The sequence below is a fragment of the Paroedura picta genome, chromosome 3, assembly GCF_049243985.1.
Source record: "Paroedura picta isolate Pp20150507F chromosome 3, Ppicta_v3.0, whole genome shotgun sequence".
In the NCBI taxonomy this organism is placed as follows: domain Eukaryota; kingdom Metazoa; phylum Chordata; class Lepidosauria; order Squamata; family Gekkonidae; genus Paroedura; species Paroedura picta.
The window spans coordinates 175,046,679-175,074,456 of record NC_135371.1 but is presented as its reverse complement, the minus strand read 5'-3'; the positions used below and the strand labels follow the sequence as shown (position 1 = coordinate 175,074,456).

The following is a 27,778-nucleotide window of genomic DNA, read 5'->3' as shown; positions in this document are numbered from 1 at the left end:
GAGGGACAATGTACCCGGCGGGGTGTGGCTTGGATGGACAGGATGGCTGAAGGTGTCGTCTTGGCTGCTACCCCCAAAGAGCCCTACCTTATTGGAAGCCATCTCGCTCACAGAGCGATACGTCTGGATGGTCTCCAGCTGGTCCAGGCACCAGTCCAGCTCCTCCAAGGTCTCTCTGGCCATTTGCTGGTAGGTTTCCTCTGCAAGCAACACATCAGAGACCGTTTCAGCAGCCCCCAGCAGAGCCAAGCAGACCCTGCCCAGAGGGCTCCTCCCGCCTCCCTCCCTGCACACGGCCCAATCAACAGCTCGCTTTGCTGCCCTCGCTCCACGCGGACAGCAAGCGACGGCGCTCCGGATGGGCTTCCTCCCCAATGGGAACCCAAAGCAGCTTAACGTCGTTCTCCCCACCTCTGTTTTCTGATCACAACAGCCCTGAGAGGTCGGATAGGCTAAGAGAGTTGACTAGTCCAGCAAGCTTCCGTGGCAGAGTGGGGATTTGAACTCCCGTCTCCCAAATCCTGATGTGACACTGTGACCCCCAACACCATGTGGGCTCTCATCAGAGGAGTTCTGTTATTTTCTCCTCTTCCCTGAAACATTCTGGGTCGGGTGAAAGACGATGGGGCGGGCAGCAGATCATCCTCCCAAATAAAACACCCCTTGTGGAATGTGTCCCTTCATGGGGATCATGAGACACGGATCGGCACAGAGGAAACTCTTAGCTCCCCAGGAGGAGGGCTGCTCTGCAATCTGATTTCCCCCCGTGTAAGTTCCTGTTTCTTCGGGTGGGTCTTTTTGCTGTTCTGCATGTCTTTTACGCCATCTAGTGGTCAATTCAATCCTACATTGGTTTACTGCTTAAGCCAGACGCAGACTGGTGTAATATCAATTCAAGTGGGTCGCCGTGTCGGTCTGAAGGAACGGAACAATTTTAGAGTCCAACGGCACCTTTAAGATCAAGTGTTGTTCAAGGGATGAGCTTTTGTGCACGCACACACGTAGAATGGAAGTAATCTATTCATACTGATAGGCAAAGTGTCAGGGTAAATTTACACGCAGCATAATGAAATCGGTTCACAAATTCCAGAAACAAATAGGAAAAACCAGCAATTTGGATTTGTTGGTATTTACAATGGCCTTCTGTTCTCTGCTGGTTTTGAAAGTGCCTGCGGACGATACATGTGTTCTGGTTATCTATTTGTTAGAAATTACTTGTCAAAAGACCATAAATAAATGAATACAAATTTGTTCTGGTGTAATATTGAATTGATGAGCCTCTTGTGGCGCAGAGTGGTAAGGCAGCGGACATGCAGTCTGAAAGCTCTGCCCATGAGGCTGGGAGTTCGATCCCAGCAGCTGGCTCAAGGTTGACTCAGCCTTCCATCCTTCCGAGGTCGGTAAAATGAGGACCCAGCTTGCTGGGGGTAATGACTGGGGAAGGCACTGGCAAACCACCCCGTATTGAGTCTGCCATGAAAACGCTGGAGGGTGTCACCCCAAGGGTCAGACATGACTCGGTGCTTGCACAGGGGGTACCTTTACCTTTACCTTTAATATTGAATTGACCACTAGAGGGAGCAAAACAGATGCAGAATGGGAGGGGGGGAAATCCTGAAGAAACAGGAGCTTACAAGCGAGGAAATGAGAAGGCAGAAAACCCCGAGTGTGAGCTGGTTGGGCGTGCCCCCCCTTGAGACCTGGAACCCCTGCGGCACCAACGCCACGCTTCCCTTACCTGAGAGGGTGGCTTTGCAAACCGTCGGCTGGCCGCCCATGGGAGACCTCCTGAGCAGCAAGAAGAGAGAAAATGAGGCCAAGTTAAATGAACATGCTTCCTTCTCCGCTCAGAGCACGCAAAGGCGTTACCCAGCCCCCTACTCTTCCCGCCATGAGAAACCCCATGTGCAAGTTCACAGATGACCTCTGGACACAGCTGGATCGAGGCGGATCAGTGCTCCTCGTGAAGCCAGATCTCATGGTAGCGTTCAACATTGTAGACCAGGGGTAGTCAAACTGCGGCCCTCCAGATGTCCATGGACTACAATTCCCAGGAGCCCCTGCCAGCGTTCGCTGGCAGGGGCTCCTGGGAATTGTAGTCCATGGACATCTGGAGGGCTGCAGTTTGCCCACCTCTGTTGTAGACCATGAGGTTTTAGCTTGCCACCTCATCGACACTGGGATATGGGGGCAGCACTACAGTGGCTAGTCTCCTGTCCCCAGGGCTGAGGACAGAGGGTCGCGATTGGGGAGGATCTATCCCACTGAAGAACACTCCGGTATGGAGTCCCCCACAGGGGGGCGTCCTTTCCCCAACATTATTTCGCATCTTCATGTGTCCTCTTGCCTGGCTTATCTGCAGGTTTGGGCTTGGATGCCACCAATATGTCGATGACATCCAGCTTTACCTCCCGTTGAGCGGTCCATGATACTCCCTGCCCCCCAGAACAACTGTCTGCATCGTTTCCCCAAACCACCAGCCCGTCAACTACGGAAGATAAGAATCGACCCTCCATGGTCCAGCAACACGGGCCAGGAAGCCCTGACGGGCGGGGAGGGGTGTGTGTGACCATTACTCCCAGTGCTGGCGGATACTTACTTACTGGAGGTTGGCGTGGGCACGTTGGCCAGGATGGAAAAGTTACTACGCACGCTTCTCAAACTCGCCAGCACCTGCAGGGAGGAACGGACAGAGAAAGGGGGAGAATTAAGATCACAAAGCAAAGGAAAGTGTCGCGGTGATCCGATCCCCAGATTCAGAAACGAGGCCGCAAACAATGCTATGGCGGAAGGCACGGGAGGTCCCTTCTGGACCCAAATAGAAAGGCGTATGCAGCCAGGGAAGAGCAGAAGGAAAGGAGACCGGCTTCGGCATCCCCGTGTCCCAGGACGAAGAAACATAAGGATCTCTTTGGGGCTGTAAAGGAACTACACGAAGATTGGCATTTGTTGGCTGGCTGTGGGGTGGGAGCACCACCTGACAGCCCCCTGATCTGGGTACAAGTGGCTGGACCACAAGGCGGTCAAAATCCACACCCTGGAACAGGGGTAGTCAAAGTGCGGCCCTCCAGATGTCCATGGACTACAATTCCCATGAGCCCCTGCCAGCAAAGCTGGCAGGGGCTCATGGGAATTGTAGTCCATGGGCATCTGGAGGGCCGCACTTTGACTACCCCTGCCCTGGAATATGAACCCATGATGGACATGTAATTGCATTGTTCTCTGCACAGATTTGTTAACTCCCCCGTGTCTATATTTCTTCTGCAGTAAAACTAGAAAGAGGTTTTTCTCTCAGTGTGATTCATTGGGGATGGGCAAAGGAACCCTAGTTTGGCCATTGGGCTATCAAGGGGTCTTTTTGGTGGTGGCCACACGGTTGTGGAATCACATTTCCAGGGAGGTGTTCCTGGCCTCGTCGCCTTAGGTGGCAGCTGAAGACAGTTTCATTGAGGACGGGATGTGACTAAAACAGCCCTCAATTGTGTTTCATTTATAGAGTAAGCCGCCTTGAGCTCTCTTGGGAAGAAAAGTGGCTGATAAATTTTTAAAATCAGTAAATGAAATCTCCACGCTTGCTCCCCCAGCGGCCAGTCTGCAATGACATCCCAGACAGTGTCCTAGGAGTAAAGGGAGTAATTATAAGGAAATTTTATTATTTTTTCTAACATGACTTTTTTCATGGCCTGCGTTGCCAGGGGTCCAGGGGAGGGCGGAATCTGGCTGCCAAATTAGATATTTTGGGGGGAGGTGGAGCCTGAGGAGGGCGGGGCTTGGGGAGGGCGGGACTTCAGTGGGGTCTCTTGCCACAGAATCCGTCTCCCATACTGGCCATCTTCTCCAGGGCATGAGAGGGGGTACTCAGCCTCGGGTTACCAACCTCAAGGTGTGGCCTGGAGTTCTAGAATTACAGCCGATCTCTGGACTACAGGGGGTCATGCCCTCTGGAAGAAAAGGTGCCTTTGGAGAGCAAGAAATTCCACCGTCTCCCAGCTCCTCTTATTTGGTGACTTCCGTTTTTGGCATCAAAACATCTGGGTCACCTTTATAAAATCAGGGTCCAGTAACACCTTTAAGACCAACGAAGATTTATTCAAGGTAAGACCAACGAAGATTTATTCACGCCTTGAATAAATCCTTGTTGGTCTTAAAGGCGCTACTGGACCCTGATTTTATTGTGCTACTTCAGACCAACACGGCTACTCATTTGGGTGACTTTTAGACATTCCCCAAACTTCCAAAAAGGCTTCTGCGAAGATCTCTCCCCGGGGTCTATGAAGTAACCCTTAGCAGGAAATGCAGATATTGATAAAAAATATTGTTAATCATTCCCATATGCCAATTTCACAGCTGGCTGTGACTGTCCTCTTCAAGGGGTGATTGAGCAAACAGTTAATTGGGAGTTCACAAGCAATGCAAACAGAGATCTGATCCCGGGCAAATATTTCGGGGAAAGATAAAACCCGGGCTTCCTAGTGGTAAATAACGCTCATCGTGAGACAGATGCCCGGAACAGGGACTTACCTGGGCAAACGGCGTCACTATCAGGTCTTCGGCGTGTCTGTGAGGGACAAGAATGACACAGTGAAGATTAGCAGGGCAGGACAGAGGACGGCCACTGAGTTTTGCTGTCTCTGGATTGGCAGAGGTTTCAGGGGACGAATGCAAAACAAATCTCAAAGGGTTTTTCTTTTTTGTCTGGGTACTGAAAACTTGCTCTAGCCCCCGAAACCGTTCAGATGTAACCAAGGGATTGTTTTTATCTGACAAAGAGAGCTTTGACTCTCAAAAGATCTTGGCCTGATACCCTGGCTCAGTGGCAGAACCTCTGCTTGGCGTGAAGGTTCAATCCCCGGCATCTCCAGTGAAAAGGACTAGGCAGGAGGGGATGGGAAAGACCTTGGCCTGAGACCCTGGCTCAGTGGCAGAGCCTCTACTTGGCAGGCAGAAGGTCCCCGGTTCAATCCTCGGCATCTCCAGTTAGAAAAACCAGGCAGGAGGGGATGGGGAAGACCTTGGCCTGAGACCCTGGCTCAGTGGCAGAGCCTCTGCTTGGCAGGCAGAAGGTCCCAGGTTCAATCCCCGGCATCTCCAGTTAGAAGGACCAGGCAGGAGGGGATGGGGAAGACCTTGGCCTGAGACCCTGGCTCAGGGGCAGAGCCTCTGCTTGGCAGGCAGAAGGTCCCAGGTTCAATCCCCAGGATCTCCAGTTAAAAGGACCAGGCAGGAGGGGAGGGGAAAAGGCCTTGGCCTGAGACCCTGGCTCAGTGGCAGAGCCTCTGCTTGGCAGGCGGAAGGTCCCAGGTTCAATCCCCAGGATCTCCAGTTAAAAGGACCAGGCAGGAGGGGATGGGAAAGACCTTGGCCTGAGACCGTGGCTCAGTGGCAAAGCCTCTGCTTGGCAGGCAGAAGGTCCCAGGTTCAATCCCCGGCATCTCCAGTGAACAGGCAGGAGGGGGTGGGGAAGACCTTGGCCTGAGACCCTGGCTCAGTGGCAGAGCCTCTCAATGGCAATAGAAGGGCTGGTTGGCATCCTGGCGCCCACGGGCTCCACACTATGACTTTCAGATGCAACTGGGAGAGGCAACCGCAGGTGCGGTCTTCATTTGTGCCCTGCCCCCCCGGGTGTTGTGTGTGTTTATGTGCAAGAAAGGTGAACTCACGCTTCGCTGGCGACGGAGGAGTTTCGTGACATCGTCTTGGGCGACATGTCGTAGTCGCTGTCCGACCGGTACAGGAAAGATTCGCGCCTCTGGCTCTGCGGGAAGCTGGGGTGAAGGACAAGGCCTGGGCTGGCCTGGGAGTCCAGCGGGCTGCGTCCGGGAGAGGGGCCATTCTCCACATCAAAGCTGCAGAGGGACAAAAAGGAAAGCCGTCAAGAGGGAAAGAACTCTGGCGGAACTCCCCAAGATGTACCCACGAAAGGAGGGATCCGTGAGAAGAGACCCAACGTGGTGTAGTGGGCATCAGGCTAAGACCTGGGAGGCCTGAGTTCGAATCCCCTCTCTGCCACAAAAGCTTCCTGGGTGACCTCGAGCCAGTCACATGCTCACAAGGTTATTGCGGGGACAAAACAAAAGAGAGGAGAATGGTGGTTTTATAAAGGAAGTAAACATCTTAAATCAAAAATTGGTGACCTCAGGCCGTTTCGCTTCTGGCCTTGGAGCATGCCGAACGCTCCCCAGAATCTGGTAGTAGCTAAAATAAAATGGCGTCCTTCATTTATGACCTCCTTAACCCACTTTCTCCCTCTGCAGAAGCAAATTCTGGTTATAAACTATCAAGAGTTGGGAGTCTCAGTTGGTATCTCTCTTTCCCTAGCACCTTGAGAATCTTGTCCTTCCTTCCTTCCTTCCTTCCTTCCTTCCTTCCTTCCTTCCTTCCTTCCTTCCTTCCTTCCTTCCTTCCTTCCTTCCTTCCTTCCTTCCTTCCTTCCTTCCTTCCTTCCTTCCTTCCTTCCTTGATTCCATCCCTATCCTGCCTTTCACCTTTTCCAACAAGAACACAATACTGCTTATATCGTTCTCCTCCATGTGACTCCCACAACAACCCTGTGAGGTAGGTCAGGCGTGGCTTCTGGGGCAGAGTCCAGATTATAGCCAGTGGGTGCAAAGCAGCCATATCTGCTGGGTATGAAGGAGCCATTCATTTATTTTGAGCACTCGGAGCAAGAACGAGCATCTCTTTGATGGAACAGCTGCCAGGTTTTCGGCAATTTGGGGACTGCAGACCCCGGTTTGTCTCTGCCCGGCCAGGCAGCACAGTGTCCGAGCCACACCTATGCAGGAGTCAAACACCTGGAGCATTTGCCAAATATTTGCGGCCGATCGGAATAAGCTTCCCCATCAAAATCCCTCCGTTGTGTTTTCCGCCTAGCTTGTATCGCCCCCTGCTGGTCTTAATGTCACATCACAGGTCTTAAAAAAAACAACAACCCTGTTTTAAAAAGACCTCCCACCGCAAAGGACAGAAACGGCAAAAGTGACATCCTTTGTGTTTACATGAGCAAGCTGCCACGTTTTGAATTTATTTATTCATTTACGTTGTTCATAGTCCGCTTTGAGCACGGACTCCTGGCAGAATACACAGAGCGAGTCAATACCAGTCAATCTAATTGAGCGTCCCTCAATAAACAACACCCCTGCAAGAGGGCTGTAAAACCAGGCCAGAGTCTGAAAACTGAACGGAAACAAAACACAAGAACAAGCATGACTCACAATCCCAGCCACAATGACACAAGAGGGCCCTTGTTTCCGCAAGGCCGGGAAGGCAGTGGGGTATACTTCATTCATTCATTCATTCATTCATTCATTCATTCATTCATTCATTCATTCATTCATTCATTCATTCATTCATTCATTCATTCATTCTTATATTTATATACTGACCCTCCCCAATGTCTCATGGTGGTTTCCATCAATAAAAACACAACCCCCCCTAAAAATACTCCTTAATACATAACCAAGATGGCGAACTATAAAATAGCAATCCCACCCCCCGTTCAGCCTGGTCTTGGCACGGAAGCTAAGCAGGGCCTGTACTTGAAAGAGAGACCACCAAGGAAGGCTCTGCAGAGGGAGGCAATGGCAGATCATCTCTGAAGGCCCCTTGCTGGGGTCACGGGAAGTTGGAAGCCAAGCAGAGTGGATACTTGGAAGAGAGAGCACCCAGGAAGGCTCTGCAGAGGACTGCGATTGGCAAAGGACTGCCATAGCTTGGCAGCTAAACAGGGTCAGTATTTGGATCGGAGGCCGACAAGGAAGGCTCTGCAGAGGAAGGCCATGGCAACGCCCGTCAGCTCCTCCCTTTCCTTGATAGCCCCTTGCTGGGGTCACCAGAAGCTGAAAGCTAAGCAGAGCTGATACTTGGAAGAGAGACCACCAAGAACGGCTCTCCAGAGGAAGGCAACGACTAACCACCCCTGCTTCTCCCTGGCTTCATCTTTTAAATGGTTTTAATGTATTTTAAATCATTTCATTCTGCATTGTTGTAACCCGCCCTGGGACCTTCGGGTGGAGGTGTGGAATATAGATCCCTGGATAACGAATAAATAAAGTGCGCAGCTGTGACTTGGATCGGGCCACGTGGTGTGGAGAGGTGTAGAGGAGACCTCACCCGTCCACGTCCTGCCCAAGTAACACCTTCAAAGGGGTTTGGAGAAGGTTTCCCCCCCTGAAATATTAAGGGGACTGCAGCAAAGACAGGGGCCAGTTGCAAAAGGCTGCCGCTCAATTCCTCCGAAGACAAGACCCTTCCAAGAGAAGTGGACGCTCAAGGTCAACACAAGGGCAAGCCTGAATCCACATCTGCTCATGGGCCGTGGTTTTTCTGGGAAAGGACCCAAATCTCAGTTTGGAAGCAGCTGACAGAGGAGTAGGGAGAGAGAGGTTCTCAACCTCCAACGCCCAGCGTCCTTTTAAAAATCAGAGCCAATACCTACTCCTCCAGTTATAATGACTCAGTGCCAGCAGATATTCTAAAAATGCAGGGACGATTTACTGCTTTGAGATGCAAATCCACAGGGAGATCTAGTCCAGAGCTCGAGCACAGCTGCCGTCAACAGAGAGGGCTTGAAGTGAGGGGAAGCAGGGGTGTCGTGGGGCCTTGAGTCTGGAGAGCCGGGTGTGACTCCCCACTCCTCCTCCACATGCAGCCAGCTGGGTGACCTTGGGACAGGCACAGTTCCCTCCAAGCTCTCTCAGCCTAACCAACCTCACAGGGAATTTGTTGTGGGGAGAGGAAAGGGAAGGCGACTGTAAGCCACTTTGAGACTCATTTGGGTAGAGAAAAACGGCTTATAAGAACCAATTCCTTCTCCTCCTCCTGTGAGAGATGGGAGTCTGGACTGGAGGGACCCTCCCTGGCCTGACCCTGCAGGGCTCTTCTGAGGGTCTTCTCAGGGGAAGGCCTCGGCCTCTCTGCCCTGTGGCTGGCCCTGCAGAGGAACTGGCTGGCCCCTGGGTGAGACGGGAGGCTGGACTGGAGGGACCCTCCCTGGCCTGACCCAGCAGGGCTCTTCTGAGGGTCTTCTCAGGGGAAGGCCTCAGCCTCTCTGCCCTGTGGCTGGCCCTGCAGAGGAACTGGCTGGCCCCTCTGTGAGGCTGGATGCTGGACCGGATAGACCCTCCATGATCTGACCCAGCAGGGCTCTTCAGACGTCCTTATTTCCCTTGTGCCTGGGACTGGAGAAGTTAAGGCCCCCACATTCTGCCCTACAGCAGGGCTGGCTGTAGGGCTGACCACTTGGAATAGGAAAGTGTCCTGGAGATCGTCAAGGAATGGGCTTCGTCAGGGAGGGACTTCAGCCACAAACGCCACCCTCCAAAACCGCTGTCATCTCCAAGGAACCCGATTTCCAGACTCTGAAAACCAGCTGTCTTTCCCAGCAATCTCTCTCCAGGTCCCACCTGGAGGCTTGGCAGCCACAGCCGACTGGCCGGCCCAGGGAGGAATCTGTTGTCAACAGCTGGGCTGACCTGGGACGGCCTCTCATCCTCTTAGAGGGACGGTGAGCACGGCTCAAAAGAGGCAGATGTCTCGGCTTCCCCAGATCAGCCGATTAGGATTCCAGCAAGAGGAGACCTTGCTCCACTCCCGGCCTGCCTTTCGTAGCCTCCTGCGTCAGCCGGCACATCCCCCAGGCACGAGACCTCCAGTTAGCTCGGCTGTAGACGGAAACGGCACAGGAGCAGATTCCAAAAAGCCGCTGCGTAGATGGGGGGGGGGGGGAAGGGGGTGGATTATTTATTTACCGCATTGCAGGATGCCTGCAATAATATAAAATACATAACCAAAAAGGGACGATGGTCCTGCAGACGGATTGGGCCAATCCCCCTAAAATGCCACTGCCTAAGTTTCCAGCAGCAAAGAGATCGGCAAAGATCGCAGCAAAGAGCTCAGTCACATCTCCCTGGAAAGCACGACACTCACGTTCCTGGGGCAGACGGGAAATAGTTTTGTCAGGCTGCACTGCATTTGCACTCAGGGCCTGGTGTTTTGCCCCAATGGAGAGCTATGCCAGCTTGCAATCTTGTGGCACACCGTGGATATCGCTAGAGAGGCTGGGATTTTTGACTGCCGGGGGCGGGAGAGGTCGCGTGATAAAATCACCGAGCGGATCCATTTTTATCGACTTTTCCTCCTCCGCCTTCATCGGCTCTGAAGCTCGCATCAGGTCTGAGCCAGCCCTCCCCCCTCTCCGGGCTCATCCAGCAGCACCTCCTGTGGAAAGGGGGGCCTGAGGTGACCTGCCAGAATAAAAGACTTTACGTAACCACCTTTGGCATAAACGGATTGAGGTCTCCCTCTGGGCGGAGCGGCTCCGGCCAAAGAAGGCGCAGCAAACGGGTTTCCAAGCCCGCAACTCTTGGCCTGGCAAAAAAGGGAATATGAAGAGAAACTGAGGGACGGGGAGAAGAGAACCCCCTGAGAGCCGGAGCTGTGAGTTCAGAGTCAGCCCCGGCTAAGCATGGAGAATGATAAAATTGGAAGGGTACAGAGGAGAGCGACTAGGATGATCTGGGGCCAAGGGACCAAGCCCTATGAAGATAGGTTGACGACTTGGGAATGTTCAGCCTGGAGAAAAGGAGGTTGAGAGGGGACATGATAGCCCTCTTTAAGTATTTGAAAGGTTGTCACTTGGAGGAGGGCAGGATGCTGTTTCTGCTGGCTGCAGAGGAGAGGACACGCAGTAATGGGTTTAAACTTCAAGTACAACGATATAGGCTAGATATCAGGAAAGAAATTTTTCACAGTCAGAGAAGTTCAGCAGTGGAATAGGCTGCTTAAGGAGGTGGTGAGCTCCCCCTCACTGGCAGTCTTCAAGCAAAGGTTGGAGACACACTTTTCTGGGATGCTTTAGGATGCTCTGGGCTGATCCTGCGTTGAGCAGGGGGTTGGACTAGATGGCCTGTATGGTCCCTTCCAACTCTATGATTCTATGATTCGATGATTCTATGATGCTGGGAAGTGCTGTTGAGGTGCAACCGGATTTTGGTGACCCTCGCAGGGTTTCCACGGCAAGCGACGTTCCTCTGCAGAGCAACTTGGACCTCCTCGGTGGTCTCCCTTCCAAATATTAGCCAGGGCTGACCCTCCTTAGCTTTTAAGATTGGATGAGATTGGCCAAGCTGGGGCCATCCAGGCCAGGGTGTGAAGCTGATCAGGCCTCCTCCTAATCCACGTAACGTCCTCTTAGATAGATGCACACCTGAACATGGTAAAAGGATCAGCCAGGTCAGCAAAGCCGAGAGCAACGCTGTCAGGAATTCAGAGTCTGGCAGAGCCACTCAAAGCAGAATGGCCGCAGCTGAAACTCGAGACTTTTGGCAGCGAGAGCGGGACAGCTAGTGTGTCCGACTAGGATCTCGGAGACCTGGATTCGAATCCCCATTCTGAGAGAAGACATTGTTCACTACCCAAAAGAATCCCAACGCGGCTTCCCTTTCCTCTCCCCACAACAGAGGTAGGTGGGGCTGGAAGAGCTCTGCGAGAACTACTCGGTGAGAACAGTTCTGACAGGACTGTGACTGTCCCAAGGTCACCTGGCTGGCTACAAGTGGAGGAGGAGTGGGGAATCGAACTGGACTCTCCTGATTAGAGTCTGCTGCTCCTTAACCTCCACACCATGCTGGTTTAACCACTATGCCACGCTACACCACTCTGCCACTGGAATACGCCGGGTGACCTTGGGCCAGTCACACACTCTCAGCTGGGCCTACCTCATGGGGGTGTTGTAAGGATAATGGAAACCATTCTGGGTTCCCACTGGGGACAAAGACAGGCATAAATGAATAAAGAATATGTTTAAAAAATGTTTTGAAAGGCTCTGGCATGATTTTACACTCATAATCCATTGTGCGCATACTAGAGAAGGACCCAGAGCTGTGAATGTATCTGCATAGCGGACTTATCTGGAAGGCCAGTGTGCTGTCATGGTTAAGACCTGCAGCCTCTAGCCTGGAAACCTGGGTTTGATTCCCCACCCCTCCTCTATATGCACCCTGCTGGGTGACTTTGGGCCAGGCCAGTTCTCTCAGAGCTCTCTCAGCCCCACCTCCCTCCCAGGGTGCTTGTTGTGGGGAGAGGAAGGGAGAGGTGCGTGAGAGCCGCTTTGGGACTCCTTTGGGTAGTGAAGAAACCAGCTCTCCTTCCTCCTAGACGGAATCGAGAGATGCCCGCGTCCGTCTCCAGGGGGAAGGGAAGAGGAGGCGAGATTAAGGAAAGGTCACTTCAGCTGAGGGCTAAAGAACGTGACGGGGCCCTTATCAGATCCCAGAGAGGCAGGAAGCAAAGGCCATGACTGACGTCCTCAAGTAGGTAATCGAGTTTCAAGGAAGCCACCGCAGAGCTGCTGCACTTTTGGGGCACAGGCCACGGTGTCCACGGGTTCTGCATCCTGGCAATTCTGTCGCCAGCCTGGAACGCTCCGATCCTTCTCTGCCGGCCTGTTTTTTATTCCCGGGCTTGCCCATTGCCCGGCTGAGAGCAGGAAGGACCACGCTGGCCAAGAGCCTGGCAGGGGGCATCAGTTGCTGCCCCACGGGGGTCAGGATCCATCAAGTCACTCGCCTTGGAGCCACGTCCTCCAAATCGTTTGACGCCCGGCCTACACCTTGTGGGACCGATCCAGCACAAAATATTTCAGCTTCCATTCGGAGTTGAAGGCAGGCAGGACACCGAAAATTTCACATGGGCATTACGATGGCCTCAGCCGAGCATAGCCCTTCATCCACCTCCCGAAAGGGTGGTCCGCTATCAGGGCCCTCCCGTGGAGAGCCAGCATGGGGTCACGGGTCAAGAGCGGCGGGTGACCTTGGGGAACCGGGTTTGATTCTCCACTTCTCCTCCGCATGCAGCCAGCCGGGTGACCATGGGCCAGCCCCAGCTCTTTCAGGGCTGTTCTCGCACAGAAGTTCTCTCAGAGCTCTCTCAGCTCTCTCAGAGCTCTCTCACGGACCTCCCAGGGTATCTGTTGTGGGGAGAGGTGCTTGCAAGCTACTTTGGGACTCCTTCGGCTAGTGAAAAGCAGGTATGAGAAACGCCAGGTCCTCTCCTTGTACCGTGCAATTCAGCGTCTTTGACTGACGTCACCCCCTGGGACCTTAGTTCCAGATCAGGACTGTGAGGGAAGAGGTGCTCCTTTGACTGCCCCGGCCCCAGGCCATGTGGGCTTTGAAAGGAGAAGACCGACACCTTGCACTGGATGTGGCCGACCGGACCGGGTCCCACCAGCTCAACGCAAGACAGAACTGCATCAGTCACTGTGCGGCTGCAATCTATGCGTGCTTCTGCAGCAAGAGCCTGGGGAATATTTCCAAGAGTGGAGGCCTCGAAGAGGGCACGGATCTTCACCCTCAGCATGGCCCGGACGGCCTGCGGCCAAAGTGCTATAGGACTGCAACCCACAACCTGACCGCCCTGCTTTGCACGAGCTGCCTGCAGAATAGAATCATAGAATCACAGAATCATAGAGTTGGAAGGGGCCATACAGGCCATCTAGTCCAACCCCCTGTTCAATGCAGGATCACAGAATCATAGAGTTGGAAGGGTCCATAGAGGCCATCTAGTCCAACCCCCTGCTCAACGCAGGATCAGCCCAAAGCATCCTAAAGCATCCAAGAAAAGTGTGTATCCAACCTTTGCTTGAAGACTGCCAGTGAGGGGGAGCTCACCACCTCCTTAGGCAGCCTATTCCACTGCTGAACTATCTGCCACTGTGGAGGGCTGAGGACTTTCCTCTCTGCAACATGCTGGTGGGGAATGGGGGTGGGGGATGGGGGTTGTAGAATTTCCCCTGGAAAGGAAAAACCCCGTGCAGCGGTAGAGAGGCCCGCTGGGAGGCCGGTGGCCGCCTCTGTCTCCAATTAGGGCTGGGCGTGGCGATTCCTTGGAAGGGCTGCGGCCGTCAGTGGCTCATTGGCTGCCGGGTTCATCCGAGGCCAGGGCACCAAACCGGATGTCATCAAGGCAGCCGGGCAGCCGGGGGCAGCTGCTGGGAGGCACCGTCAAAGGCTCCAAACTGGGAGGGAAACCAGCATCGCAGGTGGCCATCCTGAACGGACTGTCAAAATTAAACCTCCACACACACACAGACACACACACGCACACAAGAAGGGAAATGCAGGGGAAGTTGCCTGCTACTTGCAAAAGTGCCCAAAGGAACAAGTTTCGAATCTGTCGCCCAGGATTGGGGATAAACCAAGGGACGTGAATGCCACAGGGACTCCATGTCCATTGGGCAAAATGGAAAAAACAAAACAAAATAAGAGTCATCTGGTTTGGAAACACAGACCCTTTACGTAGTCTCCCCAATCCTCCACAATTTCCTGCCTGAGAAAATGCTACTTGAACAAAGTACAAAGGTGATCTCACTCCAAGGGTAGCAAGAGAAAGAAATTTTACTTTCAAAACTGGAAGCCCACCTTAGAATCATGGGATAATAGAGTTGGAAGGGACCTCCTGGGTCATCTAGTCCAACCCCCTGCACTGTGCAGGACACTCACAACCCTCTCGCTCATCCACTGTCACCTGCCACCCCCTTGAGCCTCCACAGAATCAGCCTCTCCATCAGATGGCTCTCCAGCCTCTGCTTAAAAATCTCCAAAGATGGAGAACCCACCACCTCCCGAGGAAGAAGAAGGAGAGGCCCCATACAACACGGCAATTAATGGCCAAAGAGGCTCAACAGCTACCCAAGGAGAGGGTGGTGCCAACCCGCAGGAGTGCCCCAGTGAGAAACCCCTCTTAACCCTTTCCCTCCCAGATCCTTTTGCACACAGACCCCCATTATCCAACAATCGCCTCTGACCCTCTACCCCTTGGAGACACACTGAAGAATCCTCATGCCCACAGGCTGCTGGGGGGGCCAAGGAGAAGAAGACCACTAGCCCGAGTGGCTTCACGGGGCTTCACCTTGAAGCTGCCTTATAGGGAATCAAGCCCAGGGTCAGACCCGCCTGCACAGGCCGGCAGCTGCTGGGCTGGCCAGGGCCTCACGCACAGGCGGAAGGGTCAGGATCGCTTTGGAAAGGACCCAGCTCCCAGTGGTCACAGCGGACGTCCACGGATTCTTGGAACACGCGTCTCCCTTCCCCTCGAGGAGGATGTGGGCAAATGCCGCCTCCTCCTTTTCTTTCTAAACCCCAAAGTTCAGCGTGACGCTGTTTGCAGAAGGATCAGGACAAGGAGCCGCAAGAGGAAACGTGGAGAAAAGAGCACACACAGGTGGTTGACGTCTCCCGAGGGAGTGACGGGGAGGGCGCTGCATTTCCGCCGGGCACCGTCTCTGTGCCAACAGGTGAGCGGCACCTCCCTGCCCAGGGATGCCAAGTCGGCTACGGAGAGCTGCTAGCGCAGCGGCATGCGGGAGACGGAGAAACGGCCCCCCCGCCTTCCACAAATTCCCCAAGACTTTCAATCAGGGCCGGCAGTTGAGCAAGCAAATTATCGACAGCCGACGTAGGGACCGGAAGCCATCTGTCAGAGCAGGCTAACGGAGCAAATACCGAGGACTTCTAGAGCCACCGGTCGGTTTGAGAGCACCGAGGCGGAGCAGGAGAGAGGACGCCTATTGGAGAAAGGCGACAAAGCGATGGACCGGGCCTTCTGCAGCACCTGAAAAGACTGGAGCTGCCCTTTTCGGAACCCGCTTTTCTCTATCCAGAGGAGTTTCAAAGCAGCTGACCATCTCCTTCCCTTCCTCTCCCCAAAACAGACACCCTGTGAGAGATCTGTCAGGACTGTGACTAGCCAAAGGTCACCCAGCCTGTGGAGGAGGAGTGGGAATCAACCCCCTGGTTCTCCAGATTAGAGGTTGCTGCTCTTAACTCATCCAGAAGAAGTTCCAGACAGAGTGGTTTCTCAGTGGAACAGGCTTCCTTGGGAGGAGGTGGGTTCTCCATCTTTGGGGATTTTTAAACAGAGGCTGGAGAGCCATCTGATGGAGAGGCTGATTTTGTGAAGGCTCAAGGGGGCGGCAGGTGACAGTGGATGAGCAAGACGGTTGTGAGTGTCCTGCATAGTACAGGGGGTTGGACTAGATGGCCCAGGAGGTCCCTTCCAACTCTATGATTCTAGGATTCTAACTACTACACCGTGCTGGCACTGTTATTTGCACTGAGACACAGCTCACACTGATGTGTACACATGAAATGGACTCCGACTAAATCAGGCCCAGTCTATCTAAATCAGTACTTTCTATTCAAACTGGCAACAGCTTTCCAGAGTCTCAGGGGAGGTTCTTCACATCCCCTCCTGCCTGGTCCTTCTAACTGGAGATGCCGGGGACTGAACCTGGAACCTTCTGCCTGCCAAGCAGAGGCTCTGCCACTGAGCCAGGGTCTCAGATCAAGGTCTTTCCCACCCCCTCCTGCCTGGTCCTTCTAACTGGAGATGCCGGGGATTGAACCTGGGACCTTCTGCCTGCCAAGCAGAGGCTCTGCCCCTGAGCCAGGGTCTCAGGCCAAGGTCTTTCCCATCCCCTCCTGCCTGGTCCTTCTAACTGGAGATGCAGGGGACTGAACCTGGGACCTTCTGCCTGCCAAGCAGAGGCTCTGCCACTGAGCCAGGGTCTCAGGCCAAGGTCTTTCCCATCCCCTCCTGCCTGGTCCTTCTAACTGGAGATGCAGGGGACTGAACCTGGGACCTTCTGCAGGCCAAGCAGGGGCTCTGCCACTGAGCCAGGGTCTCAGGCCAAGGTCTTTCCCATCCCCTCCTGCCTGGTCCTTCTAACTGGAGATGCAGGGGATTGAACCTGGGACCTTCTGCCTGCCAAGCAGAGGCTCTGCCCCTGAGCCAGGGTCTCAGGCCAAGGTCTTTCCCATCCCCTCCTGCCTGGTCCTTCTAACTGGAGATGCAGGGGACTGAACCTGGGACCTTCTGCCTGCCAAGCAGAGGCTCTGCCACTGAGTCAGGGTCTCAGGCCAAGGTCTCTCCCCTCCCCTCCTGTCTGGTCCTTTGATTGGCACCACCTCTCCAGGGCATCAGGCAGAGAAAGATCTTTTGCAGCACCAGCTTGACTGGCGAGACTGGGAACCGAACCGGAGACCTCCTTTATGCCAAGCAGGGTGTCTTCCACTGCGCCAAAGCCCCTCCCCTCACTTGTAGGGAAGCTCAAGGCACGCAAGTGCCTGAAGGCCAGACTCCTTCAGGGCACCAGGGGTCTTGCACGCGCACCCTCACCTGGAAAGGACGGCCATAAGCGCAAGAGCGCGACCAAAACTAAGCCCCGACAGAAATGCGGATGTTGCTGCTAGAAAGTCAGATAATGAGGCCTGCTGGAGGGTCCCCCGGCCCCCCTTCCGAGCAAACACATTTCCCCTGCAGAAGGCTGAGAGAGCAAATCCCCGGGGGAACTGCCACAGGCCCGCACTCCTGGGCAGATTTGCACCCGGCCTCTTGCTTCGGTCACCCGGCCCCTTTGGGGCTCATTAGCAAGGAAGCCGAGGCCCCCCGTGGAGAGCTGTGGGGCCGGAGAGGAGCCAAGCCTGCGTCACTGGGCAGCACCCCAGCGGGGAAGGGAAGGGAAGCACTACCCCTCCGCTGTCCAAATCTTGGGCGGTTGAAATAGATTGCGGGGGGAACTGCACGAGGGTAGGAACACCGGGGTGAAAACTCTGATCACAAGCAGGACTGCTTGTAGGGGTAGTCAAACTGCGGCCCTCCAGATGTCCATGGACTACAATTCCCAGGAGCCCCTGCCAGCTTTGCTGGCAGGGGCTCATGGGAATTGTAGTCCATGGACATCTGGAGGGCCGCAGTTTGACTACCCCTGGCTTATTTTGTTTAAAACTGTTTTCTTTCCAACAGTTTTCCTCTATTGTCGGCGATTTCCCAGTGCGTCTCCCAAATTGTGGTTGTATTATCGGGGGCTAGACGGGGCGTGTACAGGTCACACCCCCAGGCTGCCCTTCAGTGGCTGGGCTCAGTTTTAAGGACTGGCCAAGCCGAAAACCGGGGGGGGGGGAGCTCAATAACCGTGCCTTCTCTGTGGTGGCCCCCGAGGAGGTCGAAAGAGAAAGCTCCTGTGTTTCTGCAGAACACAATTCTTCCGGACGCCCTTTCCCTTTCCCACCCGGGACATAAAGCGTAACTGCAAGAGAACGGCACAGAAAGAATGTTTTAAAAACAGAAGGGGACTGCGTGGGCCGCTCGCTCCTGTGGAAAGTACGCCCTGACCATTGTTGGCAGGCATTCTTCGGCCGTGTCATTTCCACACCGTTCCTGAACGCTTTGTTTGGCTTCGCTGCCAGATGCCTGTGATCCTAATCCTTTTACATCCTGTTGACTGCGTTGCCTTACTCCGAGTAATCTGCCTGGGATCTCAGTGAGAAACGGGGACGCCGGGAGCTCCAGTGTGGCTTGCAAAAGGGGGCCACGACTGCAGCAGGGAAAAACCGTTGGTAGACTCACAGAGTCCTAGAGCGGAAAGGGGCCACACAGGTCATCTAGTCCCACCCCCTGCTCAGTGCAGGAGAAGTCTCTGTCCAGCCTCTGCTTGAAGACCGCCAGCAAGGGGGAGCTCCCCACCTCCTCAGGCAGCCCCTTCCACGGCTGAACTACTTGGACTGTGCATTTCCCCCCCCCAGATATCTAGCCGATATTGTTCTCCGCATAGTTTAGAGCCATTCCTTCAGGTCCCCTCCTCTGCTGCCAGCAGGAACCTTTCCCTGACCTCCTCCCAGGGGCAACCTTTCTGATCCTTCAAGAGAGCCCCCCTGTCCCCTCTCAGCCTCCTCCTCTCTAGGCTGGACATTCCCAGGTCCCTCCGCCTTCCCTCCTAAGGCTCGGTCCTCAGGAACTCCCCGGATCCTCCTCCTCGCTCTCTTCTGCCCCCTCTCCGTTTTGCCCACGTCCTTTTGGAAACGGGGCCTCCAGAAATGCACAAAGGCCTCCCATTGAGGTCTGGCTATCTGGCAATACTCTCTGTTATCAAAGGGGAGCCCTGCTTGGTCAGACCACCGATCCACCCAGTCCGGCTTCCCGTCCCACCCTGCGGGCAACCAGTTCCCCTGGAGGGCCAGCCACAGGGCCGGGCCTTAGTGTTCTGCACAGAGCAGGGGTAGTCAAACTGCGGCCCTCCAGATGTCCATGGACAACAATTCCCAAGAGCCCCTGCCAGCAAAGCTGGCAGGGGCTCCTGGGAATTGTAGTCCATGGACATCTGGAGGGCCGCAGTTTGACTACCCCGGGCACAGAGGGTCCAGCTTATCAGCTTTCCAGATGCCCCTCAGCTCTCCTGAGGCCAGATTCAACCCCTCAGCTCTCCACGCGCTCAGTTCTCCGTTCCTGCTCCCACCGAATCTTTCTCGCTCCAGCCCATCGGCTTCCCACACGTATTCCAACCTATCAGGAACACCAGGCAAACGCCTTCAAGCTGCTGACCCCTCCAAAATCCTAGGATTTAAGACTAGGAAACGCACTCACAGGAGCCTTCTCTCAGAAACCCAGAAAAGGAGGAGATTGGAACTCGCGTCACCAGCCCAGCTGCCTCCCCAGCGCTTAAATATAGCTTCCCTTCTCAGGTTTCCCGTTTGACATTTCTCTGCCCTGCCAGACCGGGAGGGAGTAAGGCCGGCCGGCTGGCTGGCCGTCCGTCGAGCAGCTCTGCGGCGAAGAGGCAGAAGGAATCCGTGCCGCTCACAAAGGACTCAGGGAGAAGACCCTCAACTGCCCCGTGCAGCTGCGAATTTAGCCCCCCTGAAGCCCACCGGCCAGAGGAGGCCTTTCTTCAGCTGAAGGGGAGGCAAGAAGAAACCCAACTCCCTCTTCCCGAAAAACGCACCAAACAACCCAATGGGCAGTACATGAAGCCAGGTTGGGGCAGCCAGAGATTGGGGAAGACCGACGTTCAAGCCCCCCCCCGCCCCGATACGGAAGCTTGCTGGGAGACCTCAAGTCTGGCACACACTGTCGGTCCAGAATACCTCGCAGGGTTGTTGTGTTTATAAAACAGAGGAGGAGGGGGGAAGGACACGAGCTGGAGAAACCTGGGATATCAAGGAAGCAGGTAAAGAGCTGTATGGGAAGCCAGGGGCCAGGACGCTCTCCGACATGCGCTCCGTCAAAAGAGACACAAGTCACATGAGAAAGAGCTCCTCTTCGGCTCAGGCAGAACGCCGTGTCGGATCGGGATTCCACTCTGGAGTGAGCTCAGAGCAGAAAGGTCCCTTGCTCACCCCCCTCCCCAGACGCCCAGCAACCCCCCTCCCCTCTCCTTTTCCACGTCATCTTGGGCCTGCACTGCATCGTCCTCTGTGTACCCGGCAACGGCATGGTTACTGGTCCAGACCCTCACACATAGACCAGCATGTTTTTCAGAGTCAGGTGGGCCCATGCGCACAAAGATGTGCCCATGGGCATGAAGGCCTGTGCCCAGAAGGAAGCTTTGCTGGTCCCAAAGGGCCGGGGCACCCCCTGCATAGCCAAGCACGGATCCAAGACAGGTGAGGTTCGGAAACACCTGGGTGGCCCCAATCCCAGAGGTGTCTGCTTTCCCTGTGTAAACAGCTTGTGAAAAGAAAGCCACCAACTGACTGTGGAGAGAGGGTTGCCAACACTGGGTTTGGAAATTCCTTGATGATTTGGGGGTAGGCAGATTTTGGGAAGGGGCATCACTGGGGGATGATGCCCCAGACTCCACCCTCCAAAAGAGCCACCTGCTCAAGGAAATTTGATTTCTGCTGTCTGGACATCAGCTGGAATTCCAGGGGCTATCCAGGCTTCACCTGGAGGTTGGCAACCATCCTTGGAGAGGCACTGCCCAGCAATAACTCACTGGCTGGTCATTCCTCCTCCCTGCCCACCCCCCATCCCTCCAGGATAAAAGGCGCAGGGGTATATTTTCACCAGCCACTTGGGACAGACCCCCCCAGCTGCACAGAGGAGAAAACACAGAAGTTCCATACATTAAAAAGGGATCACAGAATCACAGAATCCTAGAGTTGGAAGGGACATCGAGGGTCATCTAGTCCAACCCCCTGCACCAGGCAGGACACTCACGACCCTATCGCTCACCCACTGTCACCTGCCACCCCCTTGAGCCTCCACAGAATCAGCCTCTCCGTCAGATGGCTCTCCAGCCTCTGCTTAAAAATCTCCAAAGATGGAGAACCCACCACCTCCCGAGGAAGCCTGTTCCACTGAGGAACCGCTCTGACTGTCAGGAACTTCTTCCGGATATTGAGATGGAATTTCTCTTGAATTAATTTCATCCCATTTGTTCTGGCCCATCCCTTCTGGGCAAGAAAGAACTCTGCTCCTTCCTCTGCATGGCAGCCTTTTAAATACTTGAAGATGGTTCTCAGATCCCCTCTCAGTCACCCCCTCTCCAGGCTAAACAGACCAAGCTCCCCCAACCTTTCTTCATACGTCTTGGTCTCCAAACCCCTCACCCTCTTTGTTGCCCTCCTCTGGACACGCTCCAGTTTGTCTACCTCCCTCTTCAACTGGGGTGCCCAAAACTGAACACAGGACTCCAAGTGAGGCCGAACCAGAGCAGAGTAAAGCGGTACCATCACCTCCCGTGATCTGGACACGATACTCCGTTTGATACAGCCCAAAATCCCATTTGCCTTCTTAGCCCACCGAGTCACACCGCTGACTCCTGTTCAATGTATGGTCTACTAAGACTCCTAGATCCTTTTCACACATACTATATTGGTGTGTTTGGTTTTCCCTACCTAAATGCAGAACTTTACATTTGCCCCTATTGAACTTCATTTTATTCAGTTTAGCCCACTTCTCGAGCCTATCAAGATCATCCTGTATTCTGTTGCTGTCTTCAGTTGTGTTTGCTACCCCTCCCAGTTTGGTATCGTCTGCAAATTTAAGAAGTATCCCCTCTAATCCCTCATCCAAATCATTCTGGGATGATATTTCCCCCTTGCCGGTGAAGGATTCCGGCAGGACAAGACGACCACCCTGGGCTTCCACCCACCAAGGCAGGGCTGCATTCCTGCTCTCCGTCCCCCTGACGCCTTCCTGACCGATCGCTTTCCAAGCTGGTTTGAGGAGTTGCAGGAGGCGAAGTGGCTAGCCCAGGGGTAGTCAAACTGCGGCCCTCCAGATGTCCATGGACTGCAATTCCCATGAGCCCCTGCCAGCAGGGGCTCATGGGAATTGCAGTCCATGGACATCTGGAGGGCCGCAGTTTGACTACCCCTGGGCTAGACTATCATTCTCCACACCCGTTTGCTCTCTTGCTATGCCACAAGACAGGGCCACGGTGGAAAACAGACCCCGTTGCCCAGAGAAAGCCCACACCAGGCACGGTGCCCCAAAACGGAACCTCAAGGCAGGGAAAAAGCCTTTTTGAACGCACAGCCCGGAAAGTGTGGGACGGGGGTTTGTGTGTGTGTGTGTGCGTGTGTGTGTGCGTGCCCACATCTCGGTGCCCTCTCCCCCCTGGCCAGGCGGCCTGCCTCCTCCAGACGCCAGGCTGCGCGCCAGACAGACCTTCCCCTTTGCGCTTGGCTTGGCGATTTCCTGCCCGAGTGCCGGCCGGAAAAGGGTGGCGCCTCCGCCAGCCAGATCAAAACCAGAAGCAGGCGGAGGGGCCGAAGGCAGCGGGCACCCTGGCCCTGATCCCCCCTGCCCAGAGCGGCTCCGGAGGGGCAGGCTGGGGAAAGGGCTGGCAAGCGCCAGGCAAGGAGGAGGCCACATGGGGGGGGGACACATGGGGGGGAGAGGAAAAAAAAAAAGCCGGGGTTCTCCCTATTGGTTGCCAATCTCCAGCTGGCGCCTGGAGACCTCCCACCTTGGAGACCTCCCAGCATCCTCCCCCTCTGTACAGACGCGGAGGTTTCGGGGGGCGGCGTGATGCCCTGCGAGGGTTCCTCCCCGCTCCCCCAATCTCCCGGAATCTCCCGCCCTCCCCGTCCGCCACCGACCTGACCGCCTTGGCCGGCAGGCGGTGGCGCTTGAGGTCCTCTTCGCTGAAGGAGAAATGCATTTCCGCGCCGGCGGCCACATGGGAGAGGCGCGGCGCCGCGAAGCCCTCGGCCGGCATCCAGCAGGGCGGCAGGGCGGCACGGAGCGCGGGGGGCCACTCGGAGCGCGGCTGTCGGCGGCCGGTGCCTGCACGGTGCCCGGGGCGGCCGGTCCGAGAAGGGGGCGGCGCCCGGCAGGAGGCGGAGCGGCCAGCGCCAAAGCCCGGCGTGGGAGTCCGGAGCGGGACCACAGCCGGCCCCCTCGGCGCGCCTCTCGCCGCAGCGACCCGAGCCCCGGGCCATGCGCAGAGTGCTGCCTCCCCCCCCCCCCCATAGACTGCCTTGAGCTGGCTGCGACGGGGCTAGGCTGCCTGTTTTTTTGGTGTTTCCCTCCCCCCCCCCATGCAACAGCTCCACCGACCCCGCGCAGAGGGCTTTCCGCCGAGCATGTGCAGAGGGCTTTTCTCTCTCTCCACCCAGAAGCCACAAGCTGACTTGAATTCGAAAAACGCAGCAAACCCCAAGGCTTCCCCGGAGCCAGGAATCGCCCCCGAATGGTCTGTACTGTGGCTTCCCCTGGCGCCCACCGGAGCACCTGACCATGTGCAGAGCGCTTTCCCTTCCCTGCAGAAAAAAAAGCCGGTGGAGATCTCAGCCCCTGCTTGTCCGCGTCCCAGCTTATGCCACGGCCGCTAACTGAGCGCAGAGTGCTTTCCACTGCCCATGCGCAGAGTGCTTTTCCCTCGCAATTGATAAACCAGCAGCAATCTTTATCATCGGAGAATAATAACTGGGGCCCGATTTCCTCCCAGGCCCTGGAGATCTCTCCCCCCACATCACAGCCACTGGCCAGGTCCTGCCAGTTCTTTCTTTGGGAAGTAGAGATCTGGCTCCAGAACAGGGGCCGGGCTTTAACATAAAGTGGCCCTGCTTCTTTCTCGCCACCTACCTGTCCTGGGGGGCGGTGGGGCGGGGAGGTATCCCATCCCTACCAGCTCCCTTGTTGGAAGGTTCAAGGGGGAGGCAGGTTACAGTGGATGAGCAATAGGGTGTAGAATGATAGAATCGTAGAGGTGGGACCTCCTGGGTCATCTAGTCCAACCCCCTGCACTATGCAGGACACTCACAACCTGCTGGTTGTGAGTGTCCTGCATAGTGCAGGGGATTGGACTAGATGACTTAGGACAGGGGTAGTCAAACTGCGGCCCTCCAGATGTCCATGGACTGCAATTCCCATGAGCCCCTGCCAGCATTTGCTGGCAGGGGCTCATGGGAATTGTAGTCCAAGGACATCTGGAGGGCCGCAGTTTGACTACCCCTGACTTAGGAGGTCCCTTCCAACCTTGTTATTCTTCTAGGATCTCCCTGGCTGTGGCACTGACTCACTGCATGACCCTTCGTGGAGTCACTTCCTTCCACCGCGCATCGGCAACGCCGTTCCCAAAGCAAACAAAATCTGCCGTTCCCGGAGAAAAAAATAATATGACCGCCGCCCCCACCAAGCCTTCTTCTAATCTCTGGGATGATTCGACGGGGTTTGCTCTGGCCCGAAGTCAGGGAGGAGGGGGAGGCGGAGGGAAAGCAGCCCAGCAGCCCTGTCCCTGCGAAACGGCCGGTTGGTTTCCCAGAGCGGGGAAGGAGGGAGGTCGGATCAGGCCGGGATGAAGGGTTCTGTTCCTTCGGACAAGACGGAACCGCTTCCTGGACGGGGACTGTGCGGCCCGGCAGCTGCAGTCTCGGGCTTGGCGGTTCAAAGGAGGAGATGTGAAGCCAGAAGACTGTACGCCGGCCAGCTCCCAAAATTACAATGGACATGTGCATGCCCATGAAACCTTGCAGCCCGAATGAAGCCTGGCTGTTCTTCAAGGTGCCCCTGGACTCAGGTTTCGTTCGAGCAGCGTGCTGAGCAACCACGACAGCTAACCCCTCGAATCAAACTTTGTTTGTCTAAACAGTTCCGATAGAAGAAGAAGAAGAGTTGTTCTTATATGCCGCTTTTCCCTACCCGAAGGAGGCTCAAAGCGGCTTACAGTCGCCTTCCCTTTCCTCCCCCCACAACAGACACCCTGTGGGGTGGGTGAGGCTGAGAGAGCCCTGATGTTACTGCTCGGTCAGAACAGTTTTATCAGTGCTGTGACTAGCCCAAGGTCACCCAGCTGGCTGCATGTGGGGGAGCGCAGAATCGAACCCGGCATGCCAGATTAGAAGTCCACACTCCTAACCACTCCACCAAACTGGCTCTCGTAGAAACATATGTTGGATTTACGTTTAATTTTACAGCCTTTCCTCTCCCACTGAGTCTCCGGGGAGGGCGGTATATAAATATATAAAATAAAATAAAGGGGCTTTATGTTCTTCTCCTCGCCTCCCTTTTTACCATCACTTCAACCCTGTCCCAGCCCGAGACAGAAGACGTGCCATGCCAGTTGCCACGCCCGTCCAGCCCGCTGTGCCACACAGTGGCCAAAGCCCAGGGGCCACCAGGAGGTCCACCAGCAGGGCCGGAACTCCAGAAGCCCTCCCACTGTGGGCCCCCAAGCACCAAAGAGACAGAGCATCCCTTCCCCAGACATAAGAACAGAAGAGAAGCCATTTTGGATCAGGCCAGTGGCCCCTCCAGTCCAACTCTCCGTGACACACAGTGGCAAAAGCCCAGGGGCCACCAAGAGGCCCTGCCGCTGTTGCCGGTCCCCCCAAGCACCCGGAAGACAGGGCCTATCTGCCCCGGACCGAGAGACTCACAGCCGCCCATGGGCCTCTGCTCCAGATGCTTCCCCAGTCAAGGAGGAGTGGAGGGAGGCCTGGTCCAGGAACAACGGCCAAGCCCAGAATCTCACGGCCCCTCTTTTCTCCCTTCCCCGGAGCCAAAACGCCCATTCCGGAGAATGACGGAGCCAGGCATGCACCGGATGACCCACGTTTAAGGGGAAGGTGCTTCTAGAGGGGAAGCCGAACTTCCCAAGATCTCAGATGCTCCCCCAGCGGGGTCGCCATCCTACATGTGGACAAACCCGGACAAACTGGATGTCGGTAAGCGGCATACGTGTGTTTTCCTGCTTCTGTGTCCCCCAGCCAGAAACAACAACCCTCCAGCCTCTCTGGACAAAGCCAGCTGAAATACTGGGATGGTTCGCTCAAACGGAGTTCTTGCTCCGGTCCCCAAAGAGGCCGTCTGCGCCAGGGAAGACATCAAAGTGGGACCACAGCTGTTGGGCTGCGGCCTCCACAGAGGTTATGGGAAATGTTGCCTGAGCCGCCCTCCTCTTCTGGGACAGAAGCCAGAGAACCCGCAGCCAGTTCTGAGCATCGCCTTGGAGACTCCGTGGCCGAAAGCAAGAAGGAAACGCTGCTAGGCAGGCCGAAGCCCTCTGGGGTTGGGAAGGGCCATCAAGCGACGGCCGACTCATGCCGACCCTGCAGCGTTCTCAAGGCATGCGACGTTCAGGGGGGGCTGGCTGCTGCCTGCCTCTGCAGAGGGCCTGTGGACATGCTTGGGGTCTCCACCCCACGTATTAGCCAGGGCCCACCCTCCTCAGCTTCCGAAAGCGCCCCTGCGGAGCACGTAACACAGAGAATTCGCTGCCACAAGAAGAGCTGGAGGCTACAGCTGCAAGAGGGGATTGGATCAACATCTGGAGCAAAGCTCCACCAGAGTCTCTTAGCAAAAAGATATAGAAGGAGAAGAGTTGGTTCTTAGATGCCGCTTTTCTGTACCCGAAAGAGACTCAAAGCAGCTTATGTTCGCCTTCCCTTTCCTCTCCCCGCAACAGACACCCTGTGAGGGAGGCGAGGCTGAGAGAGCCCTGAGATTACTGAAGAAGAAGAGTTGGTTCTTATATGCCGCTTTTCTCTACCCGAAGGAGTCTCAAAGCGGCTTCCAGTCGCCTTAACTTTCCTCTCCCCACAACAGACACCCTGTGAGGTGGGTGAGTCTGAGAGAGCCCTGAGATTACTGCTCTGTCAGAACAGCTTTATCAGGACTGTGACTAGCCAGCTGGCTGCAGGTGGAAGAGGAGCAGGGAATCAAACCTGGCACAAACTGTCTAGGGCAGGGATGCTCTGTCTTCTTGGTCCTTGGTGGGCAAAAGTGGGAGGGCTTCTGGAGCCCTGGCCCCGCTGGCGGACCTCATGGGGGACCCTGAGTTTGACCACAGTCCTCCTCTGCATAGCCTCCCTTGGTGGTCTCCCTTCCCAGTACCGACCCCGCTTAGCTTCCAGCCTCCGGTGACCCAGCGAGGGGCTCCCAAGGCCTGTGGGGAGCAGAGGCACTTTCCCACGGCCTTCTCCTGCAGAGTCTTCCCTGGTGGTCTCCTACCTTAGGGCCCACCCCACAGGGCCCCGTCCTGAGATCTGAGGCTTCGGGGCCGGACCCTGCTGCCTTCCCTCCCGCGGAGAAGAGCCCTGCCTGCCAATTTCCCAGAAGCCCAAGTAAACACATGAATCCCCCCTCCCCACGCCGTGAGCCCGGCCGTGGCGCTGTGGGGAGGGATGCTCCGCAACACCCTCATCTGACATAAACAGGTCAGAATTAGAAGCATCCCGGCCGGAGGGAGCTAGCATGGGCGGGGATGCGTGTGTGCACGTGCGCACTGAACGCCCAGCCCGGCTGCTCTAGCCGCTCCGGACTCTTGGCCCGACCAGGGAGTTCTCCAGCCAGAGAAGCCCAGCCCCACGTCACCCCATGCCAGGGCCGAACTGGGCCACCCCCTCTCTCCCACAGCACTCCGCAGGGAGAGGACCCCAGCACGAAGCTTCATGAACCGCATGGGAGGGGATTCCTGGAAACTCCGGGATGGATCGGGGAGCATGGAACGGACATTGTGCACTGGGCTGTATGCGCATGGGAAGGCCGA

At 55.6% G+C, this 27,778-nt stretch overlaps 1 protein-coding gene across 6 annotated transcripts in view; it reads right to left on the bottom strand.

Annotated features, from left to right (window-relative positions):
• Positions 1 to 27,778, bottom strand: part of PDE4A (phosphodiesterase 4A) — a 310,971-nt gene that overhangs the window by 54,512 nt on the left and 228,681 nt on the right. For 4 of the 6 annotated variants that reach the window (XM_077329784.1, XM_077329786.1, XM_077329783.1 and 1 more), the window contains 5 exons: positions 5,661 to 5,846; positions 4,522 to 4,558; positions 2,600 to 2,673; positions 1,739 to 1,788; positions 88 to 200 (listed from right to left, as the gene is read on the bottom strand). In XM_077329784.1, the coding sequence (XP_077185899.1) occupies positions 88 to 200; positions 1,739 to 1,788; positions 2,600 to 2,673; positions 4,522 to 4,558; positions 5,661 to 5,846 (460 nt within the window). Of the gene's footprint in view, positions 1 to 87; positions 201 to 1,738; positions 1,789 to 2,599; positions 2,674 to 4,521; positions 4,559 to 5,660; positions 5,847 to 22,886; positions 23,077 to 27,778 lie in introns of those variants that run through there. The other 2 variants (XM_077329787.1, XM_077329788.1) reach the window with 2 other exon arrangements.